At 33.9% G+C, this 20332-nt stretch overlaps 3 protein-coding genes across 7 annotated transcripts in view; 1 reads left to right on the forward strand and 2 right to left on the reverse strand.

The window, feature by feature from the left end:
* LOC130635679 (uncharacterized) overlaps positions 1 to 15185 on the forward strand; it is a 34119-nt gene extending 18934 nt beyond the window's left edge. Inside the window, exons 5-18 of one of the 5 annotated variants that reach the window (XM_057445092.1) lie at positions 811 to 1145; positions 1702 to 1739; positions 2106 to 2743; positions 4052 to 4554; positions 4632 to 5108; positions 5637 to 6378; positions 6530 to 8265; positions 8899 to 9019; positions 9971 to 10077; positions 10259 to 10343; positions 10840 to 11126; positions 11404 to 11495; positions 12443 to 12512; positions 12946 to 15185. In XM_057445092.1, the coding sequence (XP_057301075.1) occupies positions 811 to 1145; positions 1702 to 1739; positions 2106 to 2743; positions 4052 to 4554; positions 4632 to 5108; positions 5637 to 6378; positions 6530 to 8265; positions 8899 to 9019; positions 9971 to 10077; positions 10259 to 10343; positions 10840 to 11126; positions 11404 to 11495; positions 12443 to 12512; positions 12946 to 13023 (5309 nt within the window). In that variant the 3' untranslated portion in view covers positions 13024 to 15185. The remainder of the gene's footprint in view (positions 1 to 810; positions 1146 to 1701; positions 1740 to 2105; positions 2744 to 4051; positions 4555 to 4631; positions 5109 to 5636; positions 6379 to 6529; positions 8266 to 8898; positions 9020 to 9970; positions 10078 to 10258; positions 10344 to 10839; positions 11127 to 11403; positions 11496 to 12442; positions 12513 to 12945) is intronic. The other 4 variants (XM_057445093.1, XM_057445094.1, XM_057445095.1 and 1 more) reach the window with 4 other exon arrangements.
* Positions 1 to 20332, reverse strand: part of LOC130635682 (uncharacterized) — a 97621-nt gene that overhangs the window by 60418 nt on the left and 16871 nt on the right. The gene's annotated exons all lie outside the window — the stretch shown is intronic.
* Positions 16068 to 18719, reverse strand: LOC130635685 (integumentary mucin C.1-like). Its single transcript, XM_057445104.1, has 5 exons — positions 18565 to 18719; positions 18051 to 18161; positions 17177 to 17317; positions 16257 to 16408; positions 16068 to 16135 (listed from the first exon to the last, which is right to left on the reverse strand). Exons 1-4 carry the CDS (start codon positions 18626 to 18628, stop codon positions 16257 to 16259), a joined length of 468 nt encoding a protein of 155 aa, XP_057301087.1. The 5' UTR covers positions 18629 to 18719; the 3' UTR covers positions 16068 to 16135.

Below are 20332 nucleotides of genomic sequence, written 5' to 3' on the forward strand. Positions count from 1 at the left end.
TTTGTGGGTTCGTGCTGACGTAAGCAAAATATATAAACACCTTATCTCCTTAAATGTGCATCAAAAACATGATCATACACATTATTTTGGTCAGCGTTTAAAGCTCTGAACAATAGAGGCAAAGTGTAAAAAAATATGTGGTGTATTGACAGGCCTTTGTTGATGTGATCAAAAGTTAAGTGACAGTTCTCTTTTCCATTGTTCTCCTGCCTAAGTGGATTTTTCCACTAGGCATTTGTCTTACTTGTTTATTTTCCAGACAATTAGGCATGAAGTCAATGCATTTAAACTGCGGTTAATAGCATTTTAAAAATTGGCAAAGCCATTGCATTGCACTATGTTTGAGGCTTTATATCTTGGAAACAGCTGGAAATAACTGACGTCACCTTCCACGGGGATAACTAGGGGTCACCAGAAACCAAACTGTGTAAGGTCTTCAAACCTGGGTCATACCACTTGTTTTAGAACAGACAATTGGTGACATAATCATAAAACCATTCATCATAAGTACATGATCTTATACATTTTCTTGATCACTGCTTCAAGCTTTAGATAATACAGGCAACAACCAAACAAATTTTTTTGAAGAAAATTTGTGTATCTTTATTGTTCTTCTGATTAAATTGATTTTTCCACGCACCCTATTGACTAGTTTTAATATGTTTTAACTAAAGGTAGTGATCTATGATGGTGTGAGTGAACACCAAAAAATTTCTTATAGACAACAGGGTAATAATTTACGTGTTTATTGATGTTTTCTTTGTACAGATTCTAGTAATGTGTGGCTTTTTAAAGTAACTTGTTTTCTAGGAAGTGTAAATAATCACGATGCACCTAAGAATGTTGATGAAACTAAAAGTTTACCTATGATGAAAAAGCTTGAGGCTGCTGAAATTGAATTAGACCATGCTTTGAATCAATGCCCACATTCTAACAACATCCAGCCTAACTACGGGGGAGATCTAACAGATTCAGGAAGTAGTGGTTCTTCTTTATTAGGAAAGCTTGAATCTGTGATGAGTGAATTGAAAGTTACGGACGAGAAGTTAGATTTGGGACCACAAAATATGAAAATTAACTCAAACATTTCTGATATGCAGACTGACAATAAAGAAACTATCAAAATAGATCTTAGATCGCCACAGGTAATAGACAATTAGTGTTTCCATTAAATATAATTATGGTTTTCTTAAAACCAGTTGTTTAAATCAAAATCAGTTGGTGTCTACATATAGCCTAATAATTACCTCCTCAAAAACTGTCTCTTAAATTGTTACAATTTAAGAGACAGTAATTCATGGTATAATTATAACAAGTCTTTAGTTTGTAAACAAAATAGTTTCAATTGATAATTTGATATGATTAAATATAAATTAAAAAAGGAATAAAAATAAGCATCAGATTTATGAAAAGATTAATCATAGTGAACCTAGAAATTGCTTAATTTCGTTGTAAAGTTACAAAAATGAATTCATATGAACTCAAAACATCATTTAATTTGTTCGAAAAAGATAAAGACTCAAGTTTTAATTTAGAAATTACAATGCGCAGTTTGGGATATTTAATTCTAAAATGACGAAAACACATTTGTATGAGGCTTATAAGCCAATGTTCTAAAATAGGGAGGCATTCTGTTTTTATTTTGTTCTGTGAAGTCAAAAACTATTTTTATATATTTTATTTTTACATAATTTTTTTTAGGTTCACACAAATCACTGTGTTATGCAAAGATATGGCAGGTACTTGTCTAAGCCCTTTTTTTTGCTGTATTAAGGAACTAAGATAGGTATTCCATTTGATAGGACACTATAAACACAATACCAGTGATCCTCATTTTAAATATTAGTAGTGAAATTCATACAAATTTTTTTTACTCATAACTATATTGTCTAAAAGCCTGAACTGGGTCTGGAAGTGCTACCAAAAATAAATTTTCAAGGACTAATACATGGATTGGATTACATGACAAAAGTAAAGGGAAAATGCGTTTTCTATATTTGGCATTACACGCAAAGGTTGGAGTTAAATTTAGATTAAGTTATATTGCTTACACTTTGTAATTTATATTTGCTATTTTTACTATACCTTAAATTCTATTCCCTCAGTTCTAGTTCATATTGTGTTGAAAATGAAGAAAGTGAAAAAAACACTCTGTATGAGACGCGACAAAGATTGAAGGAGGAAAGTGCTAGAATTATTTGCAGTAATAGCAAAGCAATGCCAGCTGTAAGAAGTAGTTCTATAAACACCAAAAGTGTTGCAGAACCTTGTACTGATAATGGTAAAAATAAAAGTCGATTCAAACCTATTGGTAAGGTAAAAGATCTCAAACCTGATAACTTCAGCAACTACGAATTGAGTTGTAAAGGACAGAACTATAAGGTTGATAGTGATGCTCATCTGGATAAGATTAGTAGCAGTGCCATGGTTAGATGTGTAGACAGTATGCTTGACAATGTAAACAGAATGATGTATCAAATCTCTGATCCAGGTGATGATACAGAAATGGAGTGTGTTAACAGTCATGGAGAAGTGACAAGTCTATATGCCGAAGATAATGGAACTGAAATTGAGAGTGAAGATGAAGTAGTTGAATCTTACACTGTATATGACCAGGGGACTGGTGAAGAGAGTTACATATCACCTAACTTGTATGTTAGTAGACTGGAAACTAATAAAGCTAACAGTTTTGAAGAGAGCAGTGTATTTGAAAATATGGATTTTGTAACGATGGATGACATTGGTAAGAATTTCATTTTTCCTACTTGTATTTTATTACATGTACTACAGTACTGTAAAAAGGTTTGTTAACATCGTGGTTCGTGTTTATTTCATGTTATGCAAGAACCACGATAGCCAGCGATGCGTATTTTTTTAACAATCGTGGACCTCACGATCATGTTTCGTAGACTACATGAACAAAAATTAAAAATTACACCGTGGCGTCCACGATAGATAACTTCTATTGTAAAACAACAAAGACCGTATTAGTTTATCAATTAAATCAAAACCGACGGGAAAAAAATAAATTAACACTTGTTGTTTTAATTCGTTGTCATAAAGCTAGCTATATAATAGATTTTAATCGTTCGTGAATCAAAATGTGACGTAAAAAACATTTCTAACACCGCTTTTCGTTTATAAACTTTTAAAATGCGATCTTAAAAAACATTTCTATCGCCGCTTTTAGTTTATAAACTTTTAAAATGCGATCTTAAAAAACATTTCTATCGCTGCAGACAAATTTAACATTTCTAGCCAAATACATTTCGTAAAAATACAATCGTGTCCATGACGAAAAAGTATACACCAAGAAAAAACTATGTAACTTTAATGAAAGACTTTTTTGAAAAGAAAAAAAATTAAATTATAGTGGCTACAAAAATCGTGGAGCTCACAAAAATATTCGTGGGACACACAATCCTTTGTGGAGATAATAATTTTAGCGTGGTGGCCACGATAGAATGTTTGAAAGTTTGTTATACATAAAGGTCACGATTTTATCGTGGTTCGTGTGCACCACGCTCGTTACACGAACACGATGTTAACAAACCTTTTCACAGTACTGTATAATTTCTTCCATGCAGCACTGTTTTAACATATAGGGGAGCATAAATCAAGTAAATAATGCACGATGCTTTTTTGCTTTAATTCCTTTTTTATTTTAACCATAGACTGAGTTAGGTCCACTTCAACTTATAATTTGCAAACTCAGGGAATTACCCTGGTTGTCGATTTGTGACCTTACCATACAAATTATCTAAAATTGTAGAACTAAAATAATTTGACACTGCTAAAAGGGGTATTCTTTGTTTGTTCGTAATTATTAAAAAAAGCAAAATGTTAGACTTCTATTCTTATGTATTTGTGCCTGAAACAAGGTTGCCATATTAATGAATGCTTTAGCTATACCCTCCTTTCCTTATTGATTTTCCAGGAAGTATCCTAAAAAGTTCCTTAAAATGAGAGAGGACTTCGAATTAGTTACGTGTTATTCTGTGGTTATTTTGATTAGGAGTGGACACAAAATCTGTTTTTATTTCTTCAATAGATACAGAATCAAATGTCAAAATTATTGACTGGTCTGATGTTTTGCAGGATGAAAATACTGCTTTGCGTACACGAAGTGATAGTCCTGTTGAAAGGCCTGCGAAAGAAAATATATTTGACAGTCTGTTTACCAATTCGTTTCTTTCAGTTTCAAGAAATCTTGATAGCAAATGTGAAGACACTAAACCTAACATAAACAAAAAACCAAAAAGGGACATTTTATGCTCGAAAAAGAAAATTAAAGTCATTGGTAAAGTTTCAGTGAATGAAAAACCAACTCAAGAGATTGATTCTACCTTTGTTAGTGTGTCGTCTGGAAGTATGGACAAAAGCTATGTTGCTGATGTAAAAACTAAGAAAACAATGAAACGAAATGATGATGTGGATTTAGTAGCAAAATCTTTAGAACAGAGGGATAATGAGATGGAGAAATTATTTCAAACTGTCAGTGAATTCAGAAAAGAAATATCAGACTCTATTGAGAAAAATAACAAAGAGCACAAGGTTAATACATACTATATTCCTTCAATTCATTTTCAGAAATAATCCTAGTGTTTATTGTTTTTATCATTCTAATTTAGGCTGTCAGAAAATTGGATTTTCAGAATGATGTGAATTACCGAATAAAAGACGTTTTATGTGTAGCTTGTTCAGTAAACGCTACTAAACTCTTAGAAACACCTTCAAAAGAATTTCAACATACATGCAACGAAGCAGCAACCGAGAAAAAAATTAAGAAAACAACTCAATCCAGGGGTGTCTCCACTCGTGATCTATGTAGTGACATGCTACCTAAAAATGGTTGTGTTTCTTTAAATTCAGAAGAGAAAGAAGAAATTATTACCAATGACAAAGAACTAAGTACTCAAATGCAAACCAAGAGTTCGAAAAGTCGAAAGAAAAAGAAAAACAAAGCTAGTAAAGAACCAGCTACAAATGAACCTGCGGTTAATGGAAATTTGGGTGGTAGTATTTTAAGTTCTGATGAACAAAAAGAGATAGCCAATGTTGTTAGTGAATTGTCAAACTTAAATGCTGGAAAAATCTTGTATGATGATGTAAGTAGAGTATATTTTTTCACCTAAAATTAAAGCGATTTTTTTCAACTTTTTCAATAAACATGTTGGTTTGTACTTAAAACCACTTCTGTTAAGGCTTCCTTTGTCACAGCGTCTAGTGTTTAATATGTAGGCATGCAAATTATAATTCGTTCTGGCTTTAGTGCTTGTATCTGGAGGTGGATAAACTTTCAAGCATTTGCAGAAAACGGCACTATAATATTAAATATATTAAGCGACAACACTCAATTGCTGGCAGTGGCATAATCTTCTTAAAAGATAAAGAATTGTTTTGCTACTTAAGCACTGTGAGAAAAAGGAATTCCATAGGTAGTAGCAATGGGTGTTGTTAAAAGTAAAAAGAGATGGAAACTGGCAACGTTTTTTACTTCATTTGTTTTATTTCTATTATGAAATATTGTGTATATATTTGCGTTCTAAAGAAGATTCAACTGCAATTTTTTGGAGAAACAAAGTTAATGTAGAAAAGTAGAAAATAATTATTAGTAAGGATATTGTTTATTTTAGAATGTTACATTTTCTCAATCGTATCCAATGCTGCCAAGCACAGATAAAGAATTACTGCTCTTAAAAGTACCTTTAGAGTCTCCTGGTGTCTGTAAAACAAACAGTACGACATCTGAGCAGAACAATAGCAATAATTTTATTGGTTTAACAACTTTGTTTATGTTATTGTTACAAGGAAACAAATGGAAAATTGCAGTTATATTGCCTGAGATACCCTTTGATGTTGTTGCATTTCAACAAGTCTTCTTCAATGGTGAATTGTTTTTGGTCGTCGGGATTGCAGAAAACCAGAACACAGCTCAACAAAAGAAAAAAAGGACGAAATTGGGAACGGGTTTTTTTCACGCTGTTTCTAACTATTTAAATAAAAGCTACTTGGAAACAGTTTTATCCAAAATATGGGATATCACAGAGTTTGAGAGTTTGAGTAAAACTGGAAAATGTACAATCCCTGGCAGTGGTAAACTGTGTAATTATATCAACATAACACCAGATCCACAAGCATTGCAAAAACTGTTAGCCATAACACCATCTTTTTTTGTTCATCATGAAAGCAAATTTAGTAAACAGTTACCAGAAGAGTTGAATCAATTTCACAACATCAGCCCAAAACAAGATTATACATGCATAACTGTATATCAGCTTCTCTCTATGTATCCACGACACATGTCAGAACTTTTAAAGAGACTTCGAAGTGAAGCTGTGGAATTATGCGGTATAAAAATTGGATATATGAAGTCAGGTATGTTTTCGTACTTGTATTGCTTTATTGTAGGAATGTATAATTGGAAAAAACAAAAGCCAACTGCATGACACTCACTTATCGTAAGTACTTCTTTTCAAGAGAATTTTTTTTTATTCGGAAAAAGAATTAATACTTTACTTTATTTTAGAACATGGTATAGAATGTCCAGTGTTATGTATCAGTATAAATGAGTTTCATTCGACTACTATCGAGGAAGGCAAACTTCTGTTATCAGATTGTGAGCAATTAAGAGACCTTGCAATCAGTTTTAACAGTTTAAATAAAATTTCTCTTCTTGAAAACAGCAGTACCTTGTTAAATTATGCAATAAATAAAACATATTCTCAACAAGAACTTGTAAGGTGGTTTGGGCCACATTACAGTCAAACACAGTTTCCAGAAGCTCTTGAAACCTTGAAATCCAATGTAAAAAGTGTAACTAATAAAACCCAGAAGAAGAAATGGACTGATGCTTCTAATTTCCCTCAATTGTCACAGCTTGTGCACTTCCCTTCTTATGCTGTCCTATTGATGTCTTCTATTGTACCGTCTGCATTTATTTCCTTGATTGTTAGTTTTGCTGATAAAAAAGGCCTGGTATTGACTGCAATGAGCAAACACACTGCAGAATTTAGTCAGCTACGTGCATTTGGTCTCAATGATGATCAAATTACTCGGTTCAGATATCCTAAAGATAATCCAAAGGAGGAAGTTATTAATTTTCAAGCAACAGGAAGTTTTACTGCATTTTTGTTTTACGGAAATAGTGCTTTGTTTCGTGTTCTTGGATTGATCACCAAGTTGACTTACATTCTAAACAACCATGTTACTGGAGAAACATTGAATAGCTGGCTTAAAGATAATTCATTTACATATCCTCCTTCTCATAATGTAAATGTATGTTCAACTAGGAATCTTGATAAAGCAAAGGAGGACTATTTTGCTGCATTCAATTTAAATGATACTACAGAAGAAATATTCACTAGCACAAAATTAACCCCATCTCATCAGAAAATTGAGGGTGTTTTTCAAGTTATATCCACAGCACAGTTGAATCTACACAAACCAGAAATTCAATTGGTTAGTTTGGTTTTTTATGGTGACGAAATTTTGAGTCATGTTTCAACTGTCTTAAAAGCGCTGTTTGGGGAACACATATTTAACAACTTAAAAGCATGGCGTCCAACAATGGCAGGATCTTCCAGCTTATATGCTCCATCTCTACAGCTCATTGGCAGCAAGTTTATTCAGTCTCTCACGAAAACCGATGTTAACATTTTGAGTTTAGCAGATTTTCTAACACCCGAGTGGAATGTCTCGCAAACTGTTATGGTTGAATCGAAAGCATGCATCCTTGTTTTGCAAGCTGTAGATGCACCTGCTCTTAATCAACTTCAAAATAAACTGTCAAAGTTTGTACAATCTTTGAGAATCAATTTGGCAAATTCAAATGTTTTGGTTCACACCGATTTAGAACACGTCTGTCGAATAATGTTTTATTTCTTTCATTGTAATGAGCTACATGCTGATGCAGATCTAAAAGGGTCTCAAGTATTTCCTGTTTATTTACCAGAGAAACACAAACTTTTAACGCTTGATAAGCTACTACATTTAAATTTGTTACAAGATGTTCCAGTAAGGAAGATATCACCTTCGTATAAAGGCAGCATTTTGGAGCAATCAAGCTTAATACCTACTTGGAAAGTCTTTTATGAAATACATCCATCATCATTAAGCTTTCCATTGCAATTGTTGTTGAAAGGTGAAAAAACATATGGTATACTGTCGATACAACATTCACCAAAGCATGTAGAGTCAATCATAAAGGTCATTTCAAGGATCACTAGATTGGGCTTTGGAATTGTTGGCCTAAAATTTCCTTCGGTATGTATTTGGGATATTAAGTGGTACTTAAATCAGAGTTTAGCATTAATTTTCATGATAATTTGTTTGAAATCATATTTTATGCAGAAGTCATTGACAAACAAGGTTGGACATTCTTCAATGTGAAAAATTATAATTGAAGGTTAACACTAGTGAAATAATGAATAAATCATGCTAAAGCCCATTTTTAGACCTATCAAAACACACCATTTCCAATATCAAGCCGAATTTTAAATATCACAATATAATGTAATTTGAAATGTTATTTGCTCGTGTTAAGTTTGAAAATAAGAAGTTCCACTTGAAATAAAAAAAAACAACAACATTATGTCAAAAGTTTGAAATTTAATGCAAACACATTATTTTTGGTTAAGAAAAGATGGGAAATGTTTGTTGAGGGTTTGAATTTTTTTTTTTTTGCAATATGGGAGGTCAAGGACCTATAGGGGTAAGAGGGGGGACTCCCCATGTGTCTAAAAGGTGATGGAATTTTTTTAGTGTGTGGGCTATCCCCCCTTCTGAATATCACCAATATGTGTTCTAACTTAATTATTTTTTTGCGGAATTTGACAAGTTGACTAGTGGGAAGGACTAATATTTTCATGACCACAAGTTTTCATTGTATTCTTATAGTTTGACATCACCACCTCGACATATTGGTTTCATGTAGCACTCGTAAGAGAAGACGCTTTATTTGTTTTGAAGAAAATGAAACACGAATTGGAAAACAGTTACCAGCACATAACTATAAAAGGTAAGAATGGGTTGCGCTGTTTTAGTATAGATGTAAATAGAAAGCTGTGACTGAGACACAAGAAGCTGCAACTGGGACATTTCCATTAAAGGTGATTCCTAATTTTTTTAAGAAACGTTGCAATAAATAAGTAAATACATTATAAGCTGCTGCATTTGCGGAAAAATGTTCTGCGAGAAAATTGTTCTCGTTTTTTAATTACAGTTCGCACAAATTTTTGACCAAACTTTGAGTTTCAAACATTTGCTATGTAAAATCAAAGTACTTGTCTCGCTCGAGGATTGATACCCTGAAAAGTTGCGTCAAATAAGATATTTTTCCTTGATTCTTGTGTTTTTTTAGATACAAAAAGTATATCAGTATAATTTCAGCCTCGCTATTAATGTTATGTTTTTCTAACCACGTCTATTTTTTTATAAAAATTTTAATAAAATATAGTAAACAAGAAATAGTCCTTTCCTGACTTGACTAAGAATAAATATCAACGCAGCAAAATCCTATGTCCAGTGTCCCATTACTTTCCACATCCTTCAAACAGAGGCAAACTTCAACTTTCATCTTAATGAATTTTTTCTAACAGAGGCTAACTTGGAAACGTTCATCTAGACGAAATTTTTCTAACAGAGGCTAACTTGGTAACGTTCATCTAGACGAAATTTTTCCAACAGAGGCTAACTTGTAAATTTTCGCCTGGAAATTTTTCCAACAAAGGCTAACTTGTAAATTTTCACCTGAATAAATTTTATTTTAATATGCTATAGCAGCTTGTTTACCTAATGCAAAAATTCGAAAGTTTTAAAATGTTATAAGAACGTTAAATAACTTTTGCACATTTCGATTGTTTTCTTGTCTTAGTTTGACTTGCTTAATATGTATATGTACAGGTCTGTTTGTAGTCATATACATGTTGTTGCTACGGTGATGTGTAAACATTTTGTTTTTTAATCTTAGTAACCGAAACAGTACAAGAATTTGAAGAGTTGTTTACGAAAGAGTTTAAAGGTCCCTCCGACATGGGTGGAATATTTCATTATGATCTGTATTGTCTAGTTAACGAGGTATAAGTGTGTTAGAACCTGCTGATTTGCGCGGAGTTGTTCTCCTGTAGAACCTGCTGATTCCAGCATGCTGTTTATGCAACATCTGGATCTGCGTTTCAGTAAACATACCTAAAAAACTAAGTTATATTTGTTTCCAGCACGAAGTGATAACATTACAGAGGGGTTTAATTTATTTTAGATGTGTTTTGAGAAAGATGCAGCGTACAAGGGAAGACGTTTCCGTGAGGTGGAGTGGAATTCTGGACGTCAAACACACAACTATGGTTAGTTGTTGTTTTTGTTGTTGTTGTTTTCGTTGATTTTTTGTTATTGTTTTCGTTATTGTTTTCGTTATTGTTTTCGTTGTTGTTTTCGTTGTTTTTTGTTTTCATTGTTATTTTTGTTTTCGTTGTTGTTTTCGCTGTTGTCGTTGTTGTTGTTGTTTTTACTGTAGTCGATGGTGTCGTTTTTTTTGCTGTTGTCGTTGTTTATGTTGTTGTTGTTGTTTTCGTTGTTGTCGTTATTGTTTTTACTGTTGTCGTTGTTGCTGTTGCTTTCGTGTTTCTTTGTTTATCTTCGCGGTCATTGTCCTCTGTCGTCACCGTCGTTCTAGCCCTTGCGGTTGCCGTTGTTTTTGTCATTGTTTTTGTTGCTGTTTTTATTGTTGTCATTGTTTTTATTGTCGCTGTAATTTTCTTGGCAACTGTGTGTTCTTTCAAACGAAATGCAATTTTGTGGAATTGAATAAACTGCATTATCAATTTTTGTTCTACGTTTCAGAATACGAGTATATGAAACAGCAACAACACCCTCTGTCAAAATCGTACGTGTTGACAGCAGCAAACATTACGGACGAAGTCACTGTTCTGTTAATTACACAGCCGCTAATACGAGGTTGGTATCTAAATAAGGAGTGCCCAGTTGAATCTGTGTTCCCGCAGTTGTGGCAGAAGTTAGAGCAAGCTTCTTATAGAACGATTGGTGCAAAAATGACTTTGCTGTCAAAAACTGCTGCACAAGAATTGGTTGATATGATGGCTGTGGATGGAAAGAAAAATACAAAAATGGTAGCTACTCATCTTTATAATTTTTTTTTTCTTTAAATAGAAAAGAATTTTAATCGAGAACAATGTATTCGCAACAGCAATTTTTGATTATTTTTTTAACAAGAACAGCTTTATGCCTGGAATGTACCTAGAAAACTGTTCTGAACCTCAAATTTATTTATGAACAAAATAAGATTCCAACACTGATGTATCTTTATACTAGAAATATGATTATCTTCAAGACTTTTTTTATAGTAATCTTGCTTTATTCATAATATTGTATTTATTTTTCATTTAGGTGAAATTTCTATCTCAAGAGGGTGGTCCGTTCATTGCTTTAGTTTTACTCGGTTCGTGTGTCCTGTCTGATTTTTGGATGCATTTGGAAGGGTAGGAGTATAGTTTATTGCAAATCACGAATTTACCTTTGCGACAGTAGTGTGATGCCGAAGAGCTTTTATTCCAGGATCTAAATTCCTTTGTATTTTGTGTATTTTCAAGAGAGACATTTTCAGAGTTACGATCCAAATCGTGAGAATAAATCCGCTAAAAACGCTTTTTTAGTATAGCTTGCAAGCATTTGTTTTGCAAATATTACGATTGGTTGGTACTGTCGGCAATGAGTTCTTACTCTGTTTTAGGGCCTTTTTATATGGGAACCGGGAAACTGGCCCATCGAGTTTCCCGATAGAGCGAGGTAATATAAACTCGGCTTTATATGTAAATTTTTCATTTTCCATTCCGGGTTTATATGAAGAAGCGGGAAATTGAAAGTGGCGGGGTGAGTATGTAAAAAATATGGCTTCCATCAACAGAAAAAACAACATTACCAGTATTCATCATTTCTCACTAATTTAAATATTATTCATTAAAATAATAAAAAAAGAAAATATATTACTATCATTTATCTCCAACACACTTATACAAAAACAAATATGTCCATTGATTTGCATTAGCAGTGATAATTATTTGCTCCTCTCAGGCTTACATAAACTTTTTCCGTACTTTGCCACGAGTTTTCTGTTTACATGGACAAATATCCATTCCGTTTGACCGGGATCCCGGCCCCCTCTGCCCGGGATCCCGGTTGACCGAGTTCCCCGTTGTAACCGGGGCGAGACGAATATGCATATAAACACGATTTCAATTTCCGGCGTTCTTTCGCAAATATCGGAGATCTCGGTCATGCGGGATATCTCGGTTGACCGAGTTTCGCGATCTCATATAAAAAGATCCTTAGGCGGATAACGTCGCCCGACCAACTATCGATAAAGCTGCTTAGAATAGGTAAGCTTGTGAAACTTGTTGCATGTTATCTTTCTCATTTTTTTATGTAGAAAATTCTGTAAGGAAGAAGCAGTTAGCGTTGTCAAGCAGTACACGCTACTTCCCACAACAAAAAAACAGGTTAGTTTACATTTTTGTTTCCTATTTTCGTATTTAAAGTACTCGGCGCAACGGAAGATTGTTTAAAGCTATTTGCTTTAGTTTTTTTTGTGCAAATGCGAATTTTAAGCTATCGGACAAGGACGAGTGGAATGTTATAATGTTTAGCCGTTTAGTCATTCATATTTTTGTCTTTGTTGTGAATAGTAGTGTCCTGATTCCATTGTATTAAACTTTATGTCTTGACTGACTAAAATGTTTACCAACTTTTTCAAACTTATTAACTCTTTTTAACTGACTTTTTCACTCACTTTTTCACTCACTTTTTAACCCACTTTTTTAACCCACTTTTTAACCGACTTTTTGTAACCTTTTTTTACCGACAAGATCTGCAACTTAGCCGTCTTCTTTAACTATCTAAATTTTTGTGTTGATGAGTTTTCCATTTATTTAGGTTGAGCTGCTATTGTGTTCGTTATTTCAACAAGTGTTGCAAAATTCAAAGGTTGAGTTAAGGAGTAGTATGGTTTGAATTGTGATGCGTCAAATTGTTTGATGATTTCAACATTCTTTGTGTTAGCTTGCCATAACATCACCTTGTTTATTTTTTTATTTCTTCACGACTTTTGCGCCTAATAATCTTCGCCAACGATAAAAACAAATCTATTTCGCGCTTACTGTTTTCGCGCCATAGCTCGTATTAATTTCCGCGCAAGTTTTAATTATTCCACAAATGACAAGGAAAGGTAGTTATATCTTTGGTTTTAGACAAGAAATAGATACGTTTTTTATGCAAATTTTTAATTATCCTGATTATGGCTGTTTTTCATATCATAAAAAGAAAGAAAAATTTAGACGCTAAAACGTTTTTCTGCAGACAGTTTAAAAAAGAATTCGCGCGTTATAATTTTCTCGCAAAGCGTGCTAAATTTTGCGCACGTCGCGCGAAAGTTAGTACGAATTATATAGTTGCTTACTCTTTTAAAAAAGACGCAAGACTTGATACTTAGTAAAAGCGTAACATAAGTAGGCAAGTCATCGTGCCTGTGATCGATGGACAGGCAAGCCACCGTGGCTGTGATTGGTGGACAGGCAAGCCACCGTGGCTGTAATTAGTAGACAGGCAAGCCACCGTGGCTGTGATTGGTGGACAGGCAAGCCACTGTGCCTGTCATTGGTAGACAAGCAAGCCACCGTGACTGTGATTGGTGAACAGGCAAGCCACTAAGCGATATTTTTAATGATGTGATAGAGGGATCACATATATTTGCGTTATTGTACATTTTAAAAAATATCAACTGAACAGTATTTATACCTTCTTATGTTATTAAGGTTAGGTTTTTTGATGAATTCTAATGTTTATATAGACTGTTAATAAAAAATAGGATTTATATTTCTTGAATTTGAACGATTATTATCTTCTGCTGACGTAACAGATGAGAGTCCTTTGTTTTTCTTTAATATTTTGTGAGGAGATTCGGAGATTATTTTAAACACGTCCTTGTAGTTTATTTGAGTAACTTTTTGGCTGTTATATGTGCTGTGTTAAGTCGAACTCGAAAAATGCTCAATACGCCTTGCCTCGCCTCGACACCTTTTATAAGAGTCAAGTTGAGCTGAACTGAGCTGAATGGAACCCCCATCAAAATTCTCACTATACTAGCATTTAAAACAACAGTTTTGCGAAATAAGCAGTTTCAGAACTTTATGCGCATGCGCATGCTTCGGCTATATGTAACCGCGACAAGCCGTATCACAGCGTGCGGCTTGGATTGCTTCGGAACGGCTAGATATTGGTTTTTAGCTGTGCCGAGTCAAAACAAGGAAAAATTTTGTAAGTTCGTCTCAGAACGACACAGCTTATATATGACCTTACGGTGGCCCTAAAAGTCAACTACGACCTCGACAGAAGTGATTATTTTTTGAAAACATAATTACATACAAGCATCTTTTAATAATTTTCATCACATTATGTAAAACAGAGCTTGAAGAAACAAATTTTGCCATTTTTTAGCAAAGTATTGCTTTTTTATCCAATTATGACATAGAGATATTGACGATATACAATTGCCACGGTGGTTATTTTTTTTTTAGTAATGTTTATTTTTGCTTTTCATTGTTATCCGAATGATTGCAGTGTTAGCGCTTTAGAAATCCTTGACGCCTCGATTTTTTGCTAAAACTTGAAACTAGGAAAGTATTTTCGTGTTTGTAGTTATATTAGATGGCGTTAGGAGATGCTTTGTCAGAGCATCGCCCGCTACGCGTTAAGTGACGTGGAAAACAAGACCAGCCACCCCTGTAGGTAAAAAACCAGGGGAATATGCGTTTGTTTCCGCTTTTTCAAGATAAATGGTTGCGGAATTCGAAATGTAAAAAATTTTGGAATCTTCAAACGAACTGTTTTAACCACACGTAATTAGTGGTTCTAGAATCTCTTGAATTTCTTGAATTGGATGTTTTTTATGTTCTTAAAAATGTGGATTAAAATCTTGAATTGTTCAAAAAACATTTAAAATGTCACTATGTGTATCCTTATGTAGTGAAAGTTTCTCAACTTCGTTATCTTTTGTTTCGTGCTATGCATCGTCGTGTGTGGTTTTAGTTGATGTTACTTAGAGGTTTAACTAGCTATTTATTTCTATGTTCTGTATATTTCTTCGTTTATAAATAGAATTAGATAAAGTTACTGCACTCGTTGTTTTTGTCGTGTCGAAATTTAGCTTTTACTGCTGCAAGTAAAAACAAAACCCCCGACCCTACGTTGCTACCTATTGCGTTCGATTTTACAGCATCGCTTTGAAATCTGAATTATTTTAACGGGAAACTATTCGCGAGAATTTAATTTCGCAAATAGGTAGTTTCGATAAGATTTGCGAGAATTTATTATCGCGAAAGTTTTACATAATGTGCATGATTTTTTGTTTTTTAAGCTACCACAATTTTATGACTATTAATCGAATAGTTTAATAAGACATTTTTGTCCTTTATCAATATGAAAGTCTATATCCCTATTAGATTCATCGGAGCCAGCGAAATAATAGTTATTTCTGTTAATAAACCAAGTGCGAATGGGGTCTAAAATTAGTGAATTTACGACTTATCCCCAAATTTTGCTAACAACACTAGATTTGAAATTATGAATTTCTTGGAGGACGGAATTCACAAGAGTCAAAATGCCCAAAAATTCGCAAAAATTTTATTAAGGTATTAAGATAGCGCCACAGATCTAATTTTCGCTTAAACGATGTTTTTAATCGCATTGCGTCAAGTTTGTGGAACATCAGAAAAAAACTACCATAATTTTAGACACGATTGCCCTGAAAATAGGTGCGCATTTATTTAGGGCCTAAAAGCGGCTTGTACTTAAATTGTGTCATTATTTGAAGGCAATTTTCCAAAAATAACAGCACTTAGCAAAATCTACTTTGGTTGTATCAAGTTTAGTTATATCGATTCGGAGCATTCTTAAAAAAATCTGGATCGATCGAAATTGTCTAAGAATTAACAAAAAAGTTTTTTAAAAAAAGACTGGTAACGAAAAATCAAAAGGGTAAAAAAAAACAATTCTCAACGTAAATATTATAAAGATTATAATCAAGAATAATATAAGATATTTTTCTGTTGGTGTGTCATCTTGTCATCTAAATAGAGAAAAGAAACTACACGCGCATGCTCCGTACGATATGCAGCTGGTTTAGAGAATGTTGGTCCTCATTTTAGTGAAGATTACTTAAACAACAAAGCACTTCACAATTGACTTACTCAGCAGAGATTGCATGATTTCCTACACACTTTTTTTGTGAAGTCACTTATGTGGCAACCACCTCTTTGAGTGTGATAATGACACCATTCGTTTGTGTCCTCGCATTTCTCATCCGGTGTGACCTCATCAGATAAATCTTTTTTTGTGACGCCTTAAAACACAAACAGAATTTCTTTTTAAACAATATCTTGGCAGTTCCAACACAAGATAAATTATACGTGGTGAAGTCATCAAACTGTTTACGAAACCGAAACAGTTAAAAAGAGCTTGTCAATAATAATTATTATTATTATTGAAATTATTTACCCATGATAGCCTCTTCAGTTCCTGTTGGTACTTCTATCAATGAGGGTCCTGCGAAGGGGGTCCTAGTGCATTTTCCATTTGAGCTACGAAAGTCGTGCAAGCACAGCAATCGCTTAATTAGACAACCGCCTAAGATATCAATATTCCCATGCTGAGCGCTAAGCAAAAAGGATAGTTTCACACTTTTATAGTCTCTGGCATAACTCTGCCAGGGTTTGAACTTAAGACCTCCCGCACTGGAAGCGAACGCTTTGCCATAAGGCTACCAATCTAATAATCTTCAGAGGTGTAGCTAAAAGTGTTTAGTTGTAGGGAAAAGACTTGTGGAACTTTTTTGTATTAACTTACTAAGGAGACCATACCATGTGTTAGGGTCAACTGAGCAGAACTTTTTTGGAACTTCAATCCTCCAAAATAACTAAAATGGATTCCAAAGTTTAGTAGGACAAAAACATACCGATAACTGCCGACAATTGTAGTGCATCAGAGCAGGTTAGAAAGTTTGACAACTTAGTAAACAACACATTGGAAAGAAGGCCTGTAATTACTTTAATAACTGTTCTTTTGGTGATACAGAAATAAATTTTGCGAAGATAAAAACATATTCTCAAACCTTCGGGATAAAAGCACCATGGATATTTCGAGTTTTGTTCCAATGGAGACCAGCAACATCCTTTGTGGTAGCAATCCAAATATGTGATACCATAATGTCCACAGTCGCGTCGTTTAGAAGCTTCTATGTTTGGACATTCCACTAAATGCAAGAATGTTATTTGATTTACTCGAAGTTTACCTCCAGTGACTGTAAGTTAAACCCTAGGATGTTGTTTATATATGAGGGGTGAGGAAGGGAGGTTATACCAACTTTCTCTCAGCGCTTCTTGGTATTTAACAAGACGACTCTAAGAAGCACTGAGTACAAGGTTGCAAGCGCTCAGTGTAGTAAAAGTATTTTATATTTCTTCTTTTTCAACCTCACACTCAAGGCCTCTTTTTTAAATGTAAAAAGTGTATAAGAAGCTTGGGGACAAGGATGATCTTGTGCTTTACGGTTTCTTTCTGTGCAAGAAGGACCTGTTTACATGAAACGATTTATTAGTAGTAGTTTTTGATTATTTTGTAAGAAGCAAATCCCAATTATTTATTATCCAAATTCTTCCTCTTCTACTAAATTTTTATTATCCCATAATGCTACAATTTGGTACATCCTTATTCATCATGTTAACCACAAATGGCGTCACTGTAGAAATTCTAAAAAATGTTCCTCTTTTTTATTTTATTATTTGGTCATATGAATATATTAAGAGCGATGAAAAAAATATTACAGTACACAAATTGAGAATCCATCTGGAGAATTTCACAGCCTTACATGCAACGTAATTAACTGAAAGAGGGAGAGCGGTTTTTACTTTAAGGTGATGCTAATAAACAAAGGAGGAGGGCAAATCTATTTCTTTATCGAAGTAACTAAGTTGGTGAGTACATACCTGAGCATATCCCACATGTTCGTGGACATGTTGTCTTTGTGTTGTTGTTCCATGAGCATGCGCCATATTTGGACATGTAATGACAGAAGTTGTTATAATCCTTACACGCCTCTAAATGTAAAACATAATGAAACAATACTAAAAAACACAGGTCGACGAAACCAAGGCGAGTGCAGACCTTTCTGGGGCGAGTGCAAGCCTTCCCCGTGTCCCCCATACCTTTTTGACTTTATTTATTGTGTCCCGAATAAGGAATAAGAAAGAACACTATTTTCCCATTCTAACACAGTAAAACATTAGAAATCTGTAGGTTATAAAATTTAAATTTCAAAGATTTTCTAACGCAGTCCCGTAACCTTGATGGGCCCTTTTTCAAAACCAATATAAAGAAGAAAGTAGAAGAAGAAGAAGAAAAGGAAGAAGAAGAAATTATTAGAAAAGAACCGAAAAATTTATGTTTATTATTATTATTTTATGTTTATTACTTTTAAATAATTTTAAGAGAAAAAGTTACCTTCTGCTAAGCAGATAGCTGCTACACCCAACAAAACTAGTAGAAAAACTTGATATGTCTTCATTCTGCTACAAGATTACACTCTACAACAAGATAATTTTTGTGGACGTCTTTATTTATATCGCCTTTCCATCATTTCTTTCAGGGGGTTCAATTATTACTTTTAAATACTTTCTTTCTTTGTGGATTTAGTTTGTTATGATTACAACATCTTAAAGATGCCCTGGGGACAAGGTTGCAGTTGACATTGTGATAATGTGATAAAACCCCCTTGTATCTTTCAAATATTTATTTAATTATTTGATTTTTTTGTTATTCCAGGTGCAAGCTGGGTAAATAAATTCATGTTGTTTGTACCATTGTAAACTTATTAGGTAAAAGTGTGTTGGCACAGACGAAACAGAACATTATAAAAACGATATTTTCTAACACTTATCTTATTGAAAAAGACATCTGTTTATAAGAAACTAGGAGCTCGAGTGTCCAAAAATGAGATGCTTTTAGTGCTGGATTTTTTAGGAGTAATAAACAAAAGTATCGAATATCTTTCAAAACTTTTGAACATACGCTTGCGTGGTTGTTTCTGCTTGCCAACTGTCTGGTGAAAATCTGCTTTTAATGATGTTAAAAACATCCGCTTAGTTAAAGGTGGATATACACTAATAATAAAAGATACAGAAAAATGCAGGAGTGTATAAAAAAATTAAGTTGCCCCTTTTATAATAAAGCAAGGCGCGAAAGGACAAAACCAAAAAAAAGCTTGCGTGTAGTTGTCCTTGCAAAGCTCAGAAACTTTTTCGCAAAATACAAAGAACGTTTAGAATTTTTTTTGCTCAGTTACGGATTCTTGCGCAGCAGACAGAAAATGCTGCCACTGTGACTCTTTTGGGCCTTCGTACTACATGCTTTTCGTGATGCAGTGCGCACTCCTTATACGACACTGCGCACTCCTTATACAAAACTGCACACTTTTTATACAACACTGCACACTTTTTATACAACACTGCACACTTTTTATACAACACTGCACACTTTTTATACAACAGTGCACACTTTTTATACAACACTGCGCACTGTTTATACAACACTGCACACTTTTTATACAATACTGCACACTTTTTATACAACACTGCGCACTGTTTATACAACACTGCGCACTGTTTATACAACACTGCACACTTTTTATACAATACTGCACACTTTTTATACAACACTGCGCACTGTTTATACAACACTGCGCACTGTTTATACAATATTGCACACTTTTTATACAACACTGCGCACTGTTTATACAACACTGCGCACTGTTTATACAACACTGCACACTTCTTATACAACACTGCGCACTGTTTATACAATATTGCACACTTTTTATACAACACTGCACACTTTTTATACAACACTGCGCACTTTTTATACAACACTGCGCACTTTTTATACAACACTGCACACTTTTTATACAACACTGCACACTTTTTATACAACACTGCACACTTTTTATACAACACTGCACACTTTTTATACAACACTGCACACTTTTTATACAACACTGCACATTTTTTATACAACACTGCACACTTTTTATACAACACTGCGCACTTTTTATACAACACAGCACACTTTTTATACAACACTGCGCACTTTTTATACAACACTGCACATTTTTTTTACAACACTGCACACTTTTTATACAACACTGCACACTTTTTATACACCACAGCACACTTTTTATACAACACTGCACATTTTTTATACACCACAGTACACT

This window comes from Hydractinia symbiolongicarpus, chromosome 3 (assembly GCF_029227915.1).
Source record: "Hydractinia symbiolongicarpus strain clone_291-10 chromosome 3, HSymV2.1, whole genome shotgun sequence".
Classification (NCBI taxonomy): Eukaryota; Metazoa; Cnidaria; class Hydrozoa; order Anthoathecata; family Hydractiniidae; genus Hydractinia; species Hydractinia symbiolongicarpus.

Coding starts and splice junctions, on each gene's coding strand:
- LOC130635685 (XM_057445104.1), bottom strand. CDS start 18,628: ATGAAGACATATCAAGTTTTTCTACTAGTTTTGTTGGGTGTAGCAGCT. Junction 18,162..18,564: donor AGCTATCTGCTTAGCAGAAG/GTAACTTTTTCT, acceptor TTTTACATTTAG/AGGCGTGTAAGGATTATAAC. Junction 16,409..17,176: donor ATGGTGCTTTTATCCCGAAG/GTTTGAGAATAT, acceptor TTGTGTTTTAAG/GCGTCACAAAAAAAGATTTA.